General features: G+C 42.2%; 1 protein-coding gene across 3 annotated transcripts; it reads left to right on the forward strand.

The window, feature by feature from the left end:
- The first annotated feature begins 122 nt into the window (after positions 1 to 122).
- On the forward strand, positions 123 to 19809 carry olfm1b (olfactomedin 1b). 3 transcript variants are annotated; one of them, XM_030742514.1, is made up of 7 exons: positions 5174 to 5718; positions 7077 to 7226; positions 7978 to 8133; positions 10023 to 10242; positions 16477 to 16583; positions 17892 to 18043; positions 18260 to 19809. In XM_030742514.1, exons 1-7 carry the CDS (start codon positions 5569 to 5571, stop codon positions 18564 to 18566), a joined length of 1242 nt encoding a protein of 413 aa, XP_030598374.1. In that variant the 5' UTR covers positions 5174 to 5568; the 3' UTR covers positions 18567 to 19809. The 3 variants fall into 3 exon arrangements, with proteins under 3 accessions (XP_030598373.1, XP_030598372.1, XP_030598374.1); XM_030742513.1 differs by lacking the exon at positions 5174 to 5718 and adding an exon at positions 123 to 611 and having other exon boundaries at positions 17892 to 19809; XM_030742512.1 differs by having other exon boundaries at positions 5172 to 5718; positions 17892 to 19809.
- Positions 19810 to 20562: the final 753 nt, after the last annotated feature.

The following is a 20562-nucleotide window of genomic DNA, read 5'->3' on the forward strand; positions in this document are numbered from 1 at the left end:
ATCTTGGAAAGGCTTCAGTCCTTCTGTATGCTTGCCAATTTAAATCTCCCTCTCTCGGCGATGCAGCTTCCGCTTTCAGCACCATGAACAGCGCCGTCACTCTCATTTTTTTTTTTTTTTTCTTCATCGAGAGCTTATACGGCAGCTTGAGGCGGGGAGGTAAACTTTTGGCAATATCAGAGTGAAGGTTTATAGCCGTGTATCCCAAAGTGTTTGCGCGCCTTTAGCCCAATGTTCATCACAGTCCGTCGCAGCGATAAATAAGTGCGGCCACGACCGAAAGGGAGAGGCACCGAAGATAGGCTCCCGATATGAAATGAATATGCACAGAGACGATTCCGTGAAACAGATTTGTTTCTTCCTGCCACTGGGCTGCTAAGGGATCAAAGAATAATAATCGCGATAATAATAATAATAATAATAAAAGAATCGGGCGACCTGCAGAGCGAAAAGAGAGCCGAGCGGAAAGGACTGCTGTGCGGGGGGACGCAAAGGGACTCGATCTGCATGTGAGACCGCTGGTCCACACACACCGGAGGCAAGAGATGCAGCCTGCGAGCAAGCTCCTGACTCTGATTCTCCTCATCTTCATGGGCACAGAACTCACCCAAGTAGGTTGCTTTTTTTTTTTTTAACGCCATTTTCCACCTCTTGCATTGAAAAGATAGAACCCGCGGTTAATTGGCTCCAGATCCACTGAGAGATTACCCGCTTTACCTCGCACGAAAGAGCCCCGGTGAATTAGCCCTCTACCCCGCTTAAACAGATTAACGGGCGGGATTACAAGATGTGAATACATTGTGCTTGACGGGCGCGGACAGGTCTAGGAGAGCCCCGTTCAGTTATCTCTGACAAACGGGCCAGATAGAGGGACAGGATTGCATGATCGGACAGTTTTCTCATCAGCAACTGGTCCGATTAATCAACTGCAGCCCCATTCTAGTACAATAGAATAGGCTGCCTGTAGATTTATCTGAAAAAAAAAGGCCATTGCTGAGGGATGCTCTTAAATAGGGGCTCCACAATCAAATGCAGAGTCTCACAGAAGGTGTTCTGAGCATGCTCCATGACCACAATGTGACTTGCTGGTGTCTTTATGAAGGGAAGCGAGCACTGAGTTCAGCAATGTAAAGCCACTCAGCTCAGTAGTTTGAAACAGTGCCATCATTAAAATGTGCATGTGTGATTCTTTACTGGAACTATGAATTACTTCACACTGTGTTAAATGCCATTTGTAGCTATGCATAAAGGAGTTATTGTTGCATTAGATTGCTGCCTTTATAAATGATCCCAAACAACAGGGTTTGGTGGTGGTGGGTGAGGGGTGGGGGGGATGGGGTGGGGGAGTGGATTTATGTTTTTGCCAGGCCCTGCCACGGATAATTTGAGCATTTAGTTGCCTTTGTACAAGCACAAAGTCATAATTCATGTAATTCTCTGTTGTGTGAATTCAATTGTGGTTGCTAATTAGAGGCCATAAAAACAAAAAGTGACAGAGTGACACTGAGGTACTATCTGTAAATATGTCTCCGTGACATAATCCAAGTGACAGACTCAATAAAATGTGTTGGAAGTAGGTTGTTGCAAACCTCGCTGGCCCTGACAACAATGTGCTAGAACAACAGTGGCGTTACATTGCTTTGACGGAAATATGCCAGCAATTGATTTCCGCAATTTTATGAGAAATGTCAGCACGCTGTGAGCTGAACTTTTTTTTTTCTTTTTTTTTTAAATTCAGAGCTTGGTTTTGACATTTAGCTGGTATTTGATTTGTAATTTGATCAAAGCTATAACCTTACACAGAGTTATTACTGGAGCACATTTGATCTTTTTGTACTGAGGCAACAAGTTCGAAACATGCAGCCTGGACATACAGCACAGCTGCAGGGTGCACAGAAATGCTGACACATTGGGGTCAGTTTTAACAGTTTGATGGGAGCCATCAGTGAGTGGGGAGTGGGAAAGCATGGCTATTTCACTTTGTTTTGTGACAGTTGGTTCAAGTCCTGCGTGGTGCAGGGCCCCCACGTTACAGTGACAATTTCTCCATGATGGCCTGAGAACGTGTGTCACCTGCTCAAAGGTAAGTCGATATTAGCCCCACAGAAATGCCTGTCTGCTCCCTTCCAGAAGAGCACAAAGACAAGATACATTGACAGGCTCGCTTTCTGTTTCTAGGTAAAGCCAGGCCTCTCCACATCTGCTCTCGGTTTTATATAGTGAGAGGTGGATGTAGACGCTGAAAGATAGAGAGCTTTTTCATTGCCAGATTACTCATCAGGAAAAAAAAAAAAACACCCAAGCAGCATGGCCTCAACCTCTGATGCTGAACAATGACGCCTTCATAATGACCACATTAACCACCTTGCTTCTCACACAGTTTGAGACAGTGTGGGGCAGCCACGGCTCTTTTCTTCACATCTCTCTGAAGTAGCAGGGAGACGCCTGATTAGTGGCAACCTCTCTCTTTTAAGTCTGCCCACGTTCATTCACCTCCTATCCCCTCAGCTAAAGGATTTGGCGACTGACTAGTGTTCACACAGGGAAGAATAGTAAGCAGCCAGAGTGGCATCTGTTTCTCACCTAGTGGCTCAACCCGAGCTGCAAACCCACATCCTGAAGGATTTCGGTGACACCTGACAAATTAGATGGGATAAAAGGGGCAGTTATAGCTACCCCTTTTTATACTACGAAACCCACGTATCATTAACTCACCCACCAATCATCCTACAGAAAAATGACTATAAGTACCTGCACGTTAAACTTTTAGGTTTTTGTACACCATTACAAACTGAATCTATATTATGCACTCTAACATAAAATAAGGCAAAAAAAAAATGATGCTTCTAATTTAAATCGACGCCGCCAGCACGTCCACCTCTGTCCTCAAGTTTAAACTCAAAAGGCTCCAACAAAAGGAACATTGTGAAATTGTTAAGGATTTTTAATGTATGAAAAAAAAAATCAATCAGATTTTACGTGAGAACGCAGAGACGGAGTTGAGCTGAATTGCAATATGCGTGGTGTGATTGGCAGCTGGGGTTGAAGCTATTTATTATTCAGTATGGCTGGCTGAGCGATGAAGCAAAGGAGAGAGAGAGAGAGAGAGAGAGTGCGAGCAGAAGAAGAGTAGGTGGAGGTACGGTGTATTTTGTAGTGCACTTGCAGGCTGGAAATGTGATTTTTTTTTTTCCCCCACTGCCTTATAAACACTTATTAAACTGGATACTGAATGTGACAGTGTGGTTATCCTGCTGTAGGCATGCAATATAAACATCAGCTCACTACAAACTACAGCAGCCTGCAGTCAGAAATCCGACTTTTACGAGGCTTTAATGCTCAGCATTACTGTGTTTTCTGGTAACTTCTGAGTGTCTGGTTTGGTGATTTTGTTACTTTATAATTTGTTCAGGTACATCTACACTTTCCTGTATTGTAAGGTGGCAGCAATGAAAACAAACTACAAAACACAAACCACGTTCTTAAAAAAAATGCTTATATAATCTGAGCAACAGCTCTCCATCACATTTTTATTGATGCAGGGTTATTATATTAGACATAACTAACAATTGTGCAAGTGTTTCAAGTGCGTCTGTCTATTTGAAGTCTTGTAGACATGCATGAAGCACCGATTTATCACTGAGGAGTTCTAATGAATGAGAGTCTGATTTGCAAATCTCTGTCTGACTTTCTGGCAAGTCAATGACTGATCAATAAGTTCTATGAATCAGTCATTTAAAAGAGCATTTGTGGCATCCCTCTTGCTTCACTGCTGACCATTTTATATTAAATGTTGGCCCTAGTAAATGTAGGCTCTCTAGCTTTGGAATCAAATTGAATCCACACCAATGAAGCCTGAACCTAACTAAATCCACTCTAAAACTATGCTGTTAGAGACCCCTGCTGTGCTTTGCTGTACTGCATCATGCCACACACGGCAAGACTGGAGTGGACAGCAGACCAGAGGTGAGCAGATTCCTGCCAATACTCCACTGTAACACATGAAGCCACCTCTTTTGAGTTCTCACCTCAAAGGTCAGGAAGAAGTGTGAGAAATAAGAGCAGCCAGAGACAGAGAACGAGAGAGAGAGAGAGAGAGAGAGAAGAATAAATATGAGAAACATGGAGGTGCAGTGAGCACAAACCTTCCTTTCAGCTTTCAGTTTACCAGTAAAATGCATTATGGAGCTGACAGAAATAGCCAAAACCTTTCTTGCTATTCTGGGGACCTCATGTATCATGCAGTACTATAATTTAGCCCATAGGCTGGAGCATTGCCCCATAGATCTGCAGGTGTGGGCTCAGTACTCTGGAAGTTTCCTGATGTTATATATATATATACATATATATATATATATATATATATATATATATATATATATATATATATATATATATATATATATATATATATATACACACACACACCAAACCACCTTTGAAAACATACTTAAAATCGTTTGAGACCTAAAAATAATCAATAAAGAAGAAAAACTTAATCATTATTAACTCTCTTTTTCAATAGTAATCAGAATTCCTTCTTGTAAACATTTCTTTTTTCATATTTCTGAGCCCTGGCTTGTATTTTAAACTAACTTCATTTCTTTCATTTCAGCAACGCCAGAATCTGTTGCACGGTGGCGCCAGAGTTCCACGAATTAAAGGCTCATCCTTTGGGCTGAAGGCACCCAGTATGCCATCAATAAAACATATTCTGAGCCCTGCCACCTCACTGCCATTGCAATGCGACATCCTACGTTTTTGTGTGTCTATTCTGACATGTGGCCTGTGCTATCACAGACTCGACTGCACTGCAGTGATTGCGTTAGTTTGAATGGTTACCATGCGCGATCCCATGATGTTTGCGCCTGTGTGCGAGAGCCTTTTCTCCTTTTGGGGCAATGGAGAAAGAAATGTCATTGCCTGCTATAAATAATCCCTCGGTATCATTGTCGGCCGACCTCGGTCGCACTGCTCATTGCCATTCCCTCAGGGGACAGTTAGTGTCGGCCAACTGTGAGCGACTCAGGCGCAATCCCAGATATTACCATGAACGGACCCAACCTGGCTGACATCATTGCGTCTGGTGATATAGATAGATCCGTAGTACCTCCTCCTTCCTCCTCACATCCACTTGGAGCTGCCTGTGTGTGTAGTCAGTGGCACTTAATCACAGAGCGCAGCAAGGCAGGAGGCGGACCGTCGGGCGTGAACGAAATAGTAACGGTGAACTAGAGAGGCAGCAGTGTGCGGGACAACGCGGGCAGAGGAGCTATCCAGAGGACGTCTCCAGCTGCTGCTCTCGGGTTTTTAAGCACCCACTTGCACCGGATCAAGTCGTGCAGTTTTATTAGTCTCCGTCCCGACCTTCCAGTCTCGGTCTACTTTCTCGCCTTCGACTCGTTCGCCGCCGGTGCTTCCGTGGAGATGTCCAAAAAAAGACCAGCCGAGCCGGAGTCCCGGGTGAAACAAGAAGACGCTCTGGGCAACACGACTCGCCTTTCTTGTTTCTCTCTGGAGTCTGTAGAATGAAGACGACTTAAATAAAAGTCAGAGCAGAGCGCAAAGATGTCGGTGCCTTTGCTGAAGATTGGTGTCGTGCTGAGCACCATGGCGATGATTACCAACTGGATGTCGCAGACCCTCCCCTCTTTGGTGGGGCTCAATACCACCAGGCTCACGGCGGCGCAGGGAGGGTACCCAGACCGGAGCACAGGAGTAAGTTTCACAATTTACTGCGGATGGCTGGCTTTTTTTTTTTTTTAACCTCCTCTGAATGAGCGCAATTAAAATGCAGTCCAAATATAGTCATATACTCTCTTGGGTGCCTTTGGTCTATAATTTAGAAATTCACGCGCTCGCCAGGCGCCTGCAAAAGTAAAAGACTTGGAGAGCCTTAATAGATTCTTCCTCTTGCCGTTTGATGTTGCTCCAGCTGCCACTCTGATGCTGCTGCCGCTGCTGATATGAGCATCCTGCACTAATGAAAAGTTATCATTTGGTAGTTTTTTTTTTCCTCCCCTCCTTTCTTCTGAGGTTGATTTAACTCTGAGGAGATTTGTGCTGCAAATTGAATGGCGTGGCATGAGGAAAATTTCAAAGCAGTCTTATATTTCGCTCTGACAGCGGGAGTCTTCATGCTTTCTTTCTTTCTGTCACTGTGAGTGTGAATGAGAGAGGCGCTCACAGCCAAGGTACTGTTGGGGAGTCAAAATGAGGCGTTTCTCTGTCAGGCTCCTGGCAGATGCAGAGCTGTTTTGTGCCAGGGTAATATTATGAGAAGTGAAAGCTAAAAGGCTATTTTGTATAAACATTAAAAGCACTGAACTCAGGGGTCTGAGCTTAAGCTTGAATGTCATTTTTTTTTAATGATTTGTGGATTTGCACATATATTAGAGCGCTGGGCTTTTATTTAACTTTCTTTTTTCAGCGAGCTGTGTCTGATCACTACAAAGACAGGTGCTTGTTGACAGGTTTCTTTGTCAGCACATCCTTTGCTCGAAAACTGCAGCTGACTGACTGACAGTGGCTGATTGCTCCTTTTGGTTTTCACTGAAGTCGCTCCTTCTCACTAATCAGCAGGTCTTTCCAGTGATTTATTTATTTATTTATTTTTCTGGCTGATGCAGTGATGAATGGCTTTGTCAAAGTCACCTCCTTCACTGTCGTCCTGTCAGCAGGTTAATAACTGGTGTTATCTCTTTTTTTTTGGGGGGGGGGGGGCACGTTCTTGACGTCATACATTATACTCTGAGGTTTCACACACCCAACCCTGAATAATGGGACAGGCTTCAGCAGTCACGGTTGGCTGCTTTAAAATATACAGTGCGATAGTGGGTGGAGCCTAATGGTTTGTGGCATCCTGATGGTGATAAATATAATAAAGTGTTAGAAGCAGGCAAGCAACAAAACACCCCAACAGCAATAAAGTTTCCTCCGTTATCATTTCACAGATAAACACGGGGATGCGTTTTCACGGCAGAAACGTCACCCTGTTGTCTTTGTTTTGGTCTGAGCTGTTTTTCTGCACCTCACCTTTTTTTTCCTCCTTCTTTTATCCATTCCTTTGTTTTCAGGTGTTGCCAGCAAACCCAGAGGAGTCGTGGCAGGTGTACAGTTCAGCCCAGGATAGCGAGGGAAGGTGTGTCTGCACTGTGGTGGCGCCCCAGCAGTCCATGTGCTCACGAGATGCCCGAACCAAACAACTGAGGCAGCTGCTGGAGAAAGTAATTATCGCCTGCCTCCTCTGCAGCACACCTAGCAATCAAAGTCACACAGTGGGCCAGAGGAACCACCTTTACTCCTTAGACCTTTTTTTAGTCACACACAAAGATGTGCACACACGCACACTCTCTCTTCGGCTTTCTGTATTTGTGGTCTTCTGCCTGTTGGACAAGAATAGAAGTCATGCTCTAATGAGCTCACGAAAAACCCAAGAGATCACAGGAGGCAGCTATACACTAAGCTTATTTGTAATTAGATGATATCTAATGATGCAATCAGCTGAGTGCCCATACACTGAGAGCTTCCCCCATTTACACAAATTGAACCTTTAAGCACATTCATGAAAACCTATATTTTACCCAAAGATGTAGACAATCCCTCCACCCCCACCCCCCAAAAAATGCAGGTTTACTAGCTCATTCATATAAGCAGCCAGCACTGCAGCTACAGCTACCGACAACAGCAAATGCCTCCTGAATGAATAAAAGATGAGCCACGTTTCTGGACCAAATCAGATTTGGAGAAAACAAATGTCTAAGCAGTATGCATTCTACACTTGCACCATGTGTCTGAGGCCCCTGACGAGTTGGCCTGATGTCAGAGTTTGTGATTCACTGCGAGACGAACGCCAAGCCGAACACAACATATTGAAAGGCTGTTGCCTTTTCTCTGCATCTCTTATTCTAATTACATTGCAAATGGCGATTCCTGCAACTGTTCTTGCTCACGCGTACCTTTGCCTGCGCATCCCAGGTCCAGAATATGACCCAGTCCATCCAGGTGCTGGACCAGCGCACCCAGAGGGACCTGCAGTATGTAGAGAAGATGGAAGTTCAGCTCCGTGGTCTGGAGACCAAGTTCAGGCAGGTGGAGGAGAACCATAAGCAGAACATTGCCAAGCAATACAAGGTAAAAGACCCTCTTCTTAAGCCATTGATTCAAGCATCATTCCTTAATAGCTGCTCTGTTGCTCATTAGAAGCTGCCTTACCCATTTTGTGTGTGAGTGTTTCCACTGTGGAGAGAGCTCAGAATGATCTAAATCACTATATTACGTCCCAAGAAATCTGTATGCATAATTAAAAAGGCAAAATAAATTGACACATAAGTGATGTTGCCGTAATTCATATCCATAATTTCAACTCATTAAAAAAAATCATGTAGATTATAGATGGAATCTGAGCTTGGAGAAGATTGAAGAAGACATCTTATATGAATTACACCTACCTCATCAAGGTGAAATGTTGTATACACTCACAGTGATCAACAGTGAGCACAAAGATCTCTGCACATGGGACACACTTCCCTGACAACATCTAGTAGACACTAAACCCTCCACGGAGTTTTTCCTCTGGGTTTACTGTCCACACATTACAGAACCTTTTTTTGCAAACAGGGTAGAGGAGTGTTTGATAATCTTTTTATGAGTACTTCTCCTTTTACTAGAGCTAAGTTATTTTATTATTGATCTATATGCTAATTATTGTTTAAGTAAATGGATGACTGGGGGATGGGAAACCTCCATCAACAGATTTGACGTTTATTTTTCTATTGAGCAACAATTAAGTCATTTCGGCTCTACATTAAACAACAAAAAAACAAAACAAAAAACGTAACAAGAAATTAGACAAGAAATTCCTGTTTGCGGTTACTCAGACAAATTTAAGCGTGCCTGCATCCTCACCTTGGTTCCTGAATCGAGAGCAGCGGTGCAGGTAAGATGCTAATACCGTCTTACCAGCTCCGCTGTGATCCTGCCATTCATGCATGCTCGCAAATCTCACGCTGCCAGCGCCTCTTTCAGTGCATGTGTGCAGTTTTGTGCAATGTCTCTCAGTGCATATACTAAGTGTGTTTGTATGTGTGTCTGTTAGATAGGTTAGCAAGCTCCAGCCCCTGTCAACAGTTTGTCATTTTCTTGCTTGCAGGGCTAACTTTAAGACATGTAAAGAGAGCCACAGGGAAGAAGAGGCAGGTCAATTTCCAGATTCCCCCTGAACTGGGCCACAGTACTGAGAGCATTTGGGCGTCAAACAGTTAATTTACCTTTAGCACCGTTAAGACTAAGAAACCCCACCCTTCTCCCAAACCAACCCACCACTGATCTCTTCCTGCATGTTACTGCTGTCAAAGTTTTCCATTTAAAAGCTTTTTTAAAACGTAAACCATTATTATTATTATTATTATTATTATTATTACTATTATTATTATTATTACTATTATTATTATTATTATTATTATTAATTGCTGTTATTCATTTTATTTTCCTTTGGCTTTTGTCTATGCATATTTGATTATTCAACAAATCTTTACGTAAAACTATAGACGTACAATTCGAGACACTTTGTTGTGTGTGACATGTAAAAGCATGTAACCCTTAATACGATGTTGCATTTTAAACGATGATGACCAATAAAGAGCTTTCCCAATTGTTGTCGGTGTACCGAGGGCTTGCTTTTTATCGGCTGGTCACTGCCGGGACGGAGCCACCTGCTCTGCTCGTCCAGCGGGTGGAGAAAAATTTCTGGGTTTGTTCGCTCAGACACACACCTGCACAGACAGAACACAAAAGTTCACACACAGAACACTGAACACGGACACGCAAAAAAAAAAAAAAAAAAAAGGGGGAGGAGGGGTCGTCAGATCAGAGAAGAGGCAGGATAGAGTTAGAGTAGTCAGGTGCAGACAGGTGTTTTGGGTTTTTTTTTTCCCCCCCCTTCCTTTTCTTTTCTTTTATGGACAGCGGGCTCTCCTTCTGCCGCGCATGACACTCAACCGAGCTTATTCTAACCCTTTCAGGCCATAAAGGCGAAAATGGAGGAGCTTAGACCGTTGATACCAGTGTTGGAGGAGTACAAAGCCGATGCCAAATTGGTATTGCAGTTTAAGGAGGAGGTCCAGAATCTGACGTCAGTTCTAAGCGAACTTCAGGAGGAGATGGGGGCCTATGACTACGAGGAGCTCCACAACAGAGTGTCAAATCTTGAGGAGAGACTCCGAGCATGCATGCAAAAATTAGGTAGGCACAGACAGTTATGTTGGCTGTTGGCACACACTTTGCTTCAAACACATGCATGCACCCACTGACTTACATGAGTATGTTGTGACTGTCCAGAAGGAGATCCTCAGGCATATTAACACGATACAGAACACATGAGAGGAACATAATGCGTGGCTATAACCATCTACTACTAAACTTCATATTTTCACGGGATTAAAACAACAGTTCCCTTTGCATCTTCTGGTTCTATTCTGTGTACGCTGGTCTTTATTTTCAGTTTACTCTTACCTAATCCAGTAATGAAGTCCATAACGTGATACTAATGTACTCTGCAATTACTGCCTTCTATAAATCCTGTGCAGCCCTTCCTATAAAGAAACATCCTGGTCGAAAGGGTTCCTGGTTCCTAAAATTTTGGATTTCTTCTTTTCAGCAGGCCCTGCCTTTTAACTTTTGATTTCTTTGGACACTGGAATCTTTTCTACTGTTCCACAAAACTGACCTTGAGTGATTAAAAATAACAGGATTATAAAATACACAATTAGGCATGACACAAACAAGCACCAAGGGATGGTTAAAGATGAGGAGAGCTACAGAGTTGCCGCATCTTAAGTCTACAATTTCTCATCGCATCGTATCTTTTGCTTTTAGCCCCTGTCTGAATCTTTTCACACCTCTGTCACATCCCACAGTGCTAATAGATGCACACCCACACTGCACTGACTAAGATATATTACGAGAGCAGAGACACTTGCACGCAGCACATCACGGGTATATTGTGTCCCTGATTCAAATTATTCACAGAGGAAGATGACAGAAAGGAAAAAGCTTTTGGTTCTACTGGTGACTGTTCTTTAAAAAAAACAAAAAAGACAGACGACGCGCTCTGAAGGGATTAAGAGCGAATAAACAGACTACAAAAACGCACACCTAATCTCAGATCAGCAGTTGTTTCTTGTGAATTTCTTTTTCTTTATCTCAGCATACACCGCTCTTTTTTTTTTTTCCACTGGTCACATCTGCTTCTACGAACCACCAGCCCGGAGTCGTTTCTGTACTTTCACTCCCAGTTCAATTAACATGCCACCCCTCACATCTATGGTCAGGCTGCCAAAGATAGGAGAGCAAGGACCAGCGGGAGTCACTAAGTGTGTGTGTGTGTGTGTGTGTGTGTGTGCGCGCGTCCACATGCGTGCTTGTCTGTGTGTACGCAATATCAGATGAGATAAAGGTGAGGTCACCCAGCGAGAGACTGGCTCAGGCAGAACAGAGGGTGGCTATTCCTTTCATCTTCACACTATTGCAGATGCAGTCATGCGTAGTGCAGCCACATACAGTCAAGTACTCGCATTACTGAGATTAAGCTTGCGAAGGTCACTCGCAGCATTTGCATCTGAATAATAATATCGGGAGGAAAAAAAAATTGAAGTTTCTAACAGACAGGAGAAACTAATAGAAGGCGGTGCTGGGAAGGAGAGAGAGTGATAAAGAGAAGGCGAGCAGGAAAAGTGAAAGAGAGTAACTAGGGTCCCCACAGAGCTGTCCTTCAAGCTGTTTTGTGCCGGAGAAACTAACAGCCCAACGGCTGCTGGGACACAATGGCCATCGATCAAGAGGACATGCCAGCTTGCTGGGCAATAATCAAATAAATAAATCACCTTGTGTTGTCCCACAGCAATGTGGCGGGACTGAGAGCTTCAGGCAAATCCAGGCTTTTCACACTGAAATACTGATGAATGAAGCAGGAAGCTGCCATTGGTTTCCCTTTCTGTCTTGACTGAAAAAAACAAAACAAAATTAGAATATTTCTGTAATTATAAATCACCCCCTTTCCTTTACTTCCCCTCTTCTTTTTCTTAAGAATAATTAGTTAATTAAACCTTATTTTTGTTGTTCAGAGGGATGGGGGCTTCTTTACCTCTCCCCACATTGTGAAACTAGCTGATTATCTATTTCAACAAGAGCAGAAAGCTCCGCCAAGGCAGCTCACTCTCTGGGCAGTATTTACTTGTAAGGGAATAGTTTTGTATTTTCTATATATTGATTTTGTTTTCTTTGTTCTTTTTGAACAGACTTGAAGACGTTTCTAGTGCAGTAAAAATCAAATAAGGGCAGCATGACAGAGGTTTACTTTGATTACACAAACATTATATAGGAGCAGGTAAGGGATAATAGGTATTGATTTATAAATAATTGGACATGAATAACTTCAGATTATTATATAATATTATACTACAGTGTATTTCTAACTAACCAGGCAGCTCATCCTCTTGCTCTTTACAAAACTTTTTTTAAAGATATAACACATTTTACGATCAACTTGAAAGAAAGGCAGATGTAAACTATAATGTGATATTTAGAATCCCCATATAACGGTATAATTTCCTAAATGTTGCCAATACAAACAATGTCAATAAGAAACATACTTTTAAATTGCTGTATGTAGCATTATTGTCACTTTGACCTTCAGCTCAATTTATTGACCTTGAAGGAGAGGTCAAATGTGACATGATATTTTAAATCTTTAATATGGTACTTTCTATACATTCACAATACACACCACACTTGTACGACTCATAGTTTCTAAGTTATAAGGCTGTCAATTTGTCAATTTTCAACCAATAAATCATTAAGTTGACCTTGAAGACCTCGGTGGATGTGAGCCAGATTTTAATGGCTTGTTAACAGGACCCCGCTCTACACCCCTGCAATGTTTTATCAGATTTCATTTAAAACTTTTCGAGCTATCGTGTTTAAACACGCACACAAATGCTACCAATAACATAACATCCTTGGCAGAGGCAATAATGTTATTAGCCTATTTTAGCTAGGTAGCCTAAATTTGACCAAGTTTATTCTCATCTTTATAATGATTTGTTCATGCCTGAAAAATGAAAATAAAGTCAATTTTATGAATTGATTGACTAAAAATGACTAAGATGATCATGACATCATTTAGCCATACCTGGTTTTTTTTTCTAAAGCACACTTCTTCATATACTATATTGATACTGAAAAATCTATAGGTATTCTAAAAGAAAATATACATTGATCTTCCTACTCCTGTTTAATCTAATATTTACAATGTTTCATTAAGCTGAATAATGAGTTGGTGTGAGTTGCCCAGTTTATGAGCCTTATCAGCTGTGGAAGTGTCTGCCTTTTCTTGAATATCTTCTTCTTTCAGCTGCTCCCCTTAGGCGTCCCCACGGCAGATCATCTGCCTCCATCTCATTCTATCCCTAGTAACCTCTTCTGTCACACCAACCCTCTGCTTGTCCTCCTTCACTACATCCATCAACCTTCTTAGAGGCACATGTCCAAACCATCTCAGCCTTGCCTTTCTAACTTTGTCTCCAAACTTAGGACCCATCTGTCACTCCAAACACACACCTCACCACTGTCACACTGTCCTCATACGTGTCCTGCTTCATCTTCCCATTCTTCTCTGCCACTTCTGACTTCTTCTTACAATGCCTCGGTTCCTCCCTTGGAACCGAGGCATTGTAACCTGTCATATGATTTCAACATATGATTGCATCGGTAGCGCTCTTTCTCGGCATGAAGTCATACCGCCGCTCACATTGCCACTTCTCTTCTTAACCTAGCTTCAACAACTCAATCCCATAGCTTCATAGCTCACCAACTTTGTACATCTGTGTACTACAGCTCTGCACATCATCTTTATTCTTGAAAACTGTCATCAATACATTTATTCTTCATTCCTCAGACATCTTCTCACACTCTCATGTAAAACAATCTGTTTAGAAAGTCCACTGCCCTCTCTTCTAGACATCCCCATGCCTTCATAGGTCTCTGGACCTTCCACCTTTCCACTCTTCATAGCGTCATAGCACTTCCTGATAAACCATCTTTCCTCATCTGTCCTCCTCTCTTTCTCGCTCTCATTTTCTTCATTCATCAGCTTCTCAGAGTATTCCTTCCATTTTCCTCAACACTCTCCTCACTCATCAGTACATTTCCATCTCTATCTTTAGTCACCCTAACATGCTGCACATCCTTTCCAGCTCGATCTATGCCTGGCCAATCAATATAAGTCCTTTTCGCCTTCTTTAGTGTCTAGCCTCACTCAGAACCCCTCTCCAAACTCTGTGCATTCTTCCTTCTTCATCTTCCACCATTTAATCCCTGCCTCTGCCTTTATGCACTTCCTCTTCTTTATTTCCAAAGTCATCGTACAGGCTACCATCTACTGCTGCCTAGCAACATTGTCCCCTGACACCACCTTGCAGTCTCCTGTTTCTGTCAGGAGGTACCTTCTGTTTAAGAAATAGTCTACCTGTGTGCACCTTCCTCCACTCTTATGTGACCTATGTTCCTCCGTCTTCTTGAAGTATGTGTTCACTACAGCCATTTCCATCCTTTTTGCAAAATCCTCTACCATCTGTCCTTCTACATTTTTCTCTTTAAGACCATGCCTACCCAGCATCTCCTCATCACTTCTGTTCTCTTCACTTACATGCCCGTTGAAGCCCACTCCAATCACCACTCTCTCCAACCTGGGAGCACTCTTTAGAACTTTATCCAACTTACCCCAGAATTCCTCTTTCACCTGTTTCTCTGACAACATTCAAGATCACCCCATCTTCAAAATCATGATCCTGTCTGACGCTCTCTTCAGCTCTAGAACACTCTTCACATATTCTTTCTTCAAGATTACCACTGCCCCATTTCCCTTCTATCTACGGTAGAGCACTCGAATCCACCTCCAATGCTTCTGTCCTTGCTTCCCATCCACCACACACAATATACTGTATCTACCTTCCTTCCCTCCATCACATTAGCCAGCTCGTTCTCTTTACCAGTCATAGACCCTACATTTAAAGTTGCTGTTAACGTGGGCCTTGATGCTTTGGAAATCTTATTATTGAGCCATATATTTGATTTCTACCTTGTCTTGAATATAATGACACTAAATGACACTTGCCTTGCGGTGGTCAAAGTGCTTAAGATGCACCTGAAAAACAGAAAAACAAAAATATGAAATAACCATAAGCATTCTCATTACTACAGGCAAATAGGTGCCTATAGTAATGAGTCTTCATTCTGCATCTAAATCATCACTTTTTTTTTGTTACATCAGCTCCAGTTCCCATTAGGTTTTCCATTTGCTTTGCCTTGTGCTTCGGCCCATGTAAATCCAGGCCAAAAGGGGATTAGACCTTGTGCACAACTCCAGAATGCAGATCCATCAGCCGGCTGCCCAGCAGCCTGCAATAGTAGTGTCATCTAAAGACAGAAGCATGATTAGAGAAAAGAAATAAATAAATCAATGGCCAATGTATTAATCCAGGCTCTAATCCCACTGAGGGTTACGTAATGGGACTCAAGCCCCCACTAGAAATAGTAGATGCTGCTCACGTGACCATGTGTTTGTCTCTCAGCCGCCGCTGAGGTGCGATGCCGACAAATTCTCACAGGCACGACATATGCTGCACACAGAGACGCACAAACACTCTTAACACAAAACCACAAGTTTCATTATGTAGGTGATAGAAAGGAGATAGAGTGCGACAGGTAACCGAGGGAGAACGATAAGCAGAGGAAGCACAAATGAAATTGATATTGTATGATTTGCAGAGTAAAATGACATTTCACAGCCATGAAGCGCATGACAGATGATGGAGTTGTAACAAAAGGCACCATTGCATCCTGCTGTTTAAATGAACTTGTGATGTGATGTGATGAAATTAAGTCATAGACCATCTCATTGACTCCTGTCTTTATAAAATATTGTCTGAAAACAGCTTAAACAAAGAGATGTACTGCAAGTACTGTTGTTTAGTAAAATCATGTCTCTCATTTCTCCCTGCGTTCATTAGAAGGGGCACATTAGTCTAACTGACTCTCAGTCAAGAGGGACACAGAGATCAGTGTTAGTTTTGTCAAATTCTTTAACACCTCAATCAGCACTAATTAACACTACAGCAGCTCACCAGTAGCACACAGGAACAGAATACACAGAGGCTCTCCCTTTCTTATCCTCTCTTTCGCTCACTTTTTCACACATCCACATGCAGAGAGTAAAACAGGCATTAGTATGTGTGAACTGAATAATAAGCACCTCTTGCACAGTACATCACGCAAAGAGAAAGGCGTAGCAGCAAGCTGGACGTCGACTCGTTTATCCTTTTAGGCAAGTTCATCAGGATTTAAAGTAAAGTAGAAATTGTGATTCAGTCTGAATATGCAAATGGGCATTGCTGTAGGTATCTCACTTTTTCCTTGCAGCATGTGGCAAACTGACCGGCATCAGTGACCCCATCACCATCAAGACATCTGGATCCAGGTTTGGCTCCTGGATGACTGACCCTCTGGCACCTGAAGGAGATACTCGGGTATGTGGCACACGGTCACTCAGTGTGGCCCTCCTCCCAGTATGATTATGATATTGAGAAGGGCTGGGTATCAAACCTCAATAGCAAACTGTGTTAAACTAATCTGTACTTACATATTAAGTGCTCGACCATGTGTTACTGTGGAAGTGCTGATGAAAGGCCTGTTAACTATCAAGTCCCTAGTTGATTGCATCTGATGTTCCTTTGCAAAGGGATTTGCTGAATAAATACAGTACTGTACTGTAGGTCTGCCTTCATTACTAAAACACATTAAAAACAAATACCAGGTATAAATCTATATGATTTGAACAGGAAGCTTCTCGGCTGACAAGAAGCTAGAAATAAAGAAGGTTTATTTGTCTGCCAAGTGTGGACATGCTCTTTCTGCTCCCGCTTTATTAGACACATTAATAAGAGATGGAAATCTCAATGTCACACGGGAGTTAAAGGGGGTAAAAACTTCAGCTGCACACGCTGTGCTTCTTTACAGTTACAGTTTCCTTTCTGAAGGCTAACTGTTCTGACAACACAGGCTGCAGAATTTTTATGTTACAAACTTCTTATCAGCAAGGTTGAAGCTTATTGCTGACTAAGATTATTTTTAGCAGACCTAAGTCAACTTCCTTTGGTTGAAACTAATACATTTTGAACAGAACCCATGAAAGATGTTCCACGCTGTCAAAGGGCAGAGAGGAAAAACAGAGTTTAATTGATGGAAGCAGACATGCCTGCCCCGATTCTTTTCATCTCCTGGTTTTCGTACCTTACTGCAGTACTTTTTTTTTTGGTCCTGTGGAGTCCTTCTTCCTTGATGTGAATCATTTTTAAGTTAATCACGACAGCATGTAGAACCAGGTAGAGGTAGAGGAAAGGCTTTAGGTGTCTCAGTCCCACTGAGACTGAGGAAGCATATGAGTCTCCAGTGGCTCTGGAATGAGAGCTCTCTGCCCACCTCCACAGGGGCCAGCAGGAAGCTGGGTCGAAGCAGCTGGGACAGGCCTTTTATCTGGAATGATGGGCATTATCGCTGCGGGGCCTGGTGCATGCCACCCTGTGGCTGTCATCCTGACTGTTTGTATTCAGAAGTAGATGGATTTCAGCTTTGCCTGCTCCTCAAGGAAGCCTGAGCACTAACTTAATTGGGATGCTTGTTGACGATGTGATTTGATTTATTCTGTGTGTGATCTGCATGCTCGATTCTTAAATTCACAAAGGCACACACGGGAATGATGATGATAGGGATTTCTAGCTTTGAAGTAGCGCTGCGTTTTAATTCTGCCTCTCTCTCTCTCTCGTCTTGATGTTTAGGTCTGGTACATGGATGGCTACCATAACAACCGCTTTGTGCGGGAGTACAAGTCGATGCAGGATTTCATGACGTCAGACAACTTCACGTCCCACCGGCTCCCCCACCCCTGGTCAGGAACAGGTCAGGTGGTCTACAATGGCTCCATCTACTTCAACAAATTCCAGAGCCACGTCATCATCAAATTTGACTTCCGCACTTCCTCCATCAGCAAGTCCCGGCAGCTCGACTATGCGGGCTTTAATAATGCGTATCACTACGCCTGGGGAGGGCATTCTGATATTGACCTCATGGTGGATGAGGGAGGACTGTGGGCTGTCTATGCCACCAACCAGAATGCCGGGAATATTGTCATCAGCAAGCTGAACCCCAACACTTTGCAAATCATCAAGAGCTGGACCACCAACCACCCCAAAAGGAGTGCCGGCGAATCTTTTATGATCTGTGGCACACTGTATGTCACCAATGGCTACTCAGGAGGCACCAAAGTCTACTACGCCTACTCCACCAACTCCTCTACTTACGAGTACATCGACATTGCTTTCCAGAATAAGTACTCACATATTTCCATGTTGGACTATAACCCGCGTGACCGTGCACTCTATGCTTGGAACAATGGTCACCAGGTTCTCTACAACGTTACACTTTTCCATGTCATCCGCTCAGAGGAACTGTAACCACGCACATGGATTGAATCCATAAATACATATTCTCTGTAAAAGAAATCTCACTATATACAAAAATATATCTGCTCAAAAAGACTCAATGGCGAGACATTCTATTTATAATATCAAATTATTTCTGAAAGACTGCATCACCAGTGAATGCAAAGTAGAGCGAATATGAAAAAAAAAAAATCTAAAATTGAAGAGTTTCATTCCAAAATGTGATACATTGAGCATAGCAAAAAATAAAATAAAAAAATGCTATATCAGTTACTATCACAGATGACTGTGTGACAAACAGAACTGTTTTGTAAATAAAATGACATGACTTCTAACTTAGTAGACTTTATTTTAATAGCTGCCATCATTTTTGTTAAATGGTCTTTTATTTTGGAATGAAACTCTTTAATTGTTTGCCGTATTAAAAAAAAAATGACTGTAAAAGTAGAATAAATATATCAGATATAAAAGAATAAGAACAGATGCCAAAAAAAAAAAAAAAACCACGCCTTTTTTATATCATGGAATATCAACCTAAGCTCATTCCTGTGGCTCCAGTTCTTCTGCAGAAATCCTCCCAGAATGAACTTTTCCTTTTGGTCATTGGGGGTCCTGAAACAAAGACTGTTATAATAAACTGCTGGATCCCCATGTCCCATGGACATAACATAAAAACGGGAGGTCACTCTAGTCAGAAGACTTGATAGCCTAATGGATGCTGTGTGTCATATTCTTTTTATTAAGTACCGTAGCAAATCAGAAGTCTGTAGAGAAACAGAAAACATCAATAACAACATCCACTAAAAGACCTGAAGGCACTGACTGTTGACAGCGCTGTTCTTTGAGATGATTTCCCTGTGTTGGTGACTATGTGTGAAAAAGGCTTTCTTTGCATGAGTGTTTTCTATCACTCCGGTCTTCTGAATGTCTTTTTGCTGTATGATACTATTAAAAAAGGAGGGTGGTAGGGTGGGTGGAAGAAAAAGGTAGAATGCCTTTGGGATTTGAGGGTTTGCAGAGATATTTACCTTTTTCCTGCTCCGTTCGATTTTGTTCTTGTTTTGTTTATTTCAATTTCTTTGCAATCATTTTATTATTTTTATTTTTTTTCAGATTTTTTGTATCTCTGTAACTGCTGGCACCGGTTTTGCCTCTCTGTGTTTGTTTATTTGGACTGCGTAGGAGGAATCTATCTAGCTCACATCTCTCTGAAGAAAAAAAAAAACCCAACAGAATGTATCTAGTATTGTATACTGAAAACCAGGTCCTTCTATCTTCAATTCACATCATCTAGTAGGGTGAGGGCATTTTCTTTAGAGGATAAATCCTGTCTCATGTTATGTATCCCCCCCACTGCTAGCGAAGGATAATGCTGTTTAAATGTATACTCTTGCTGAGGACAAAAGCTTTTCACTCTTTTTGCGCTTTGCTGGACATGTGTTGTACCTGAGATGAGATAGTTAATGATTCGTGTCAATAAAATAGAGAAATCTGACGCTCAGGTTGTTGACTTTAAATGCTACAGGCTGCTATGTACCAGCACTGTTAACCCCCATTAGATATGGGATAGGTAAAAAAAATCACTGGCCTCAGTGCAGTTAAAGGTGCTTAAGTCTGTGACTGTTCACATAGAAATCACTTTTACATCACAACTAATGCTCTTATTTCCTGCCTTCTGGGTTTTACATTATTAAGATTACATAGATTACACAATCCCACTTTACGTTTGGACTGTGGGAAAAGAGCATTTACAGACCATGTCGTGAAATCTAAAAGCGAGGCTCTAAAACAAACTAATAAATTAATAAAACAATGCGGCATTTTTAAGCAATAAAACTCACTGTTGCTCAATTAAATATGCCCAGCTTTATTGCTACTACAAAACAACTTGATCATTACTTAATTTTAGCTACATTTAGCTTGATTGTCATCTAGAGTCAGTTTTCTAAGTACTAAGTACACCCCATGATTCAGTAGGTTGCAGAACCACCTTTAGCAGCAATAATGT

This window comes from Archocentrus centrarchus, chromosome 12, assembly GCF_007364275.1.
Source record: "Archocentrus centrarchus isolate MPI-CPG fArcCen1 chromosome 12, fArcCen1, whole genome shotgun sequence".
Classification (NCBI taxonomy): domain Eukaryota; kingdom Metazoa; phylum Chordata; class Actinopteri; order Cichliformes; family Cichlidae; genus Archocentrus; species Archocentrus centrarchus.

Excerpts from the sequence above, each read along its gene's own strand:
- olfm1b (XM_030742512.1), top strand. The coding sequence starts at position 5,569 with ATGTCGGTGCCTTTGCTGAAGATTGGTGTCGTGCTGAGCACCATGGCG. Across the intron at positions 8,134-10,022 it reads ACATTGCCAAGCAATACAAG|GCCATAAAGGCGAAAATGGA; the intron begins GTAAAAGACCCT and ends TAACCCTTTCAG. Across the intron at positions 10,243-16,476 it reads AGCATGCATGCAAAAATTAG|CATGTGGCAAACTGACCGGC; the intron begins GTAGGCACAGAC and ends TTTTCCTTGCAG.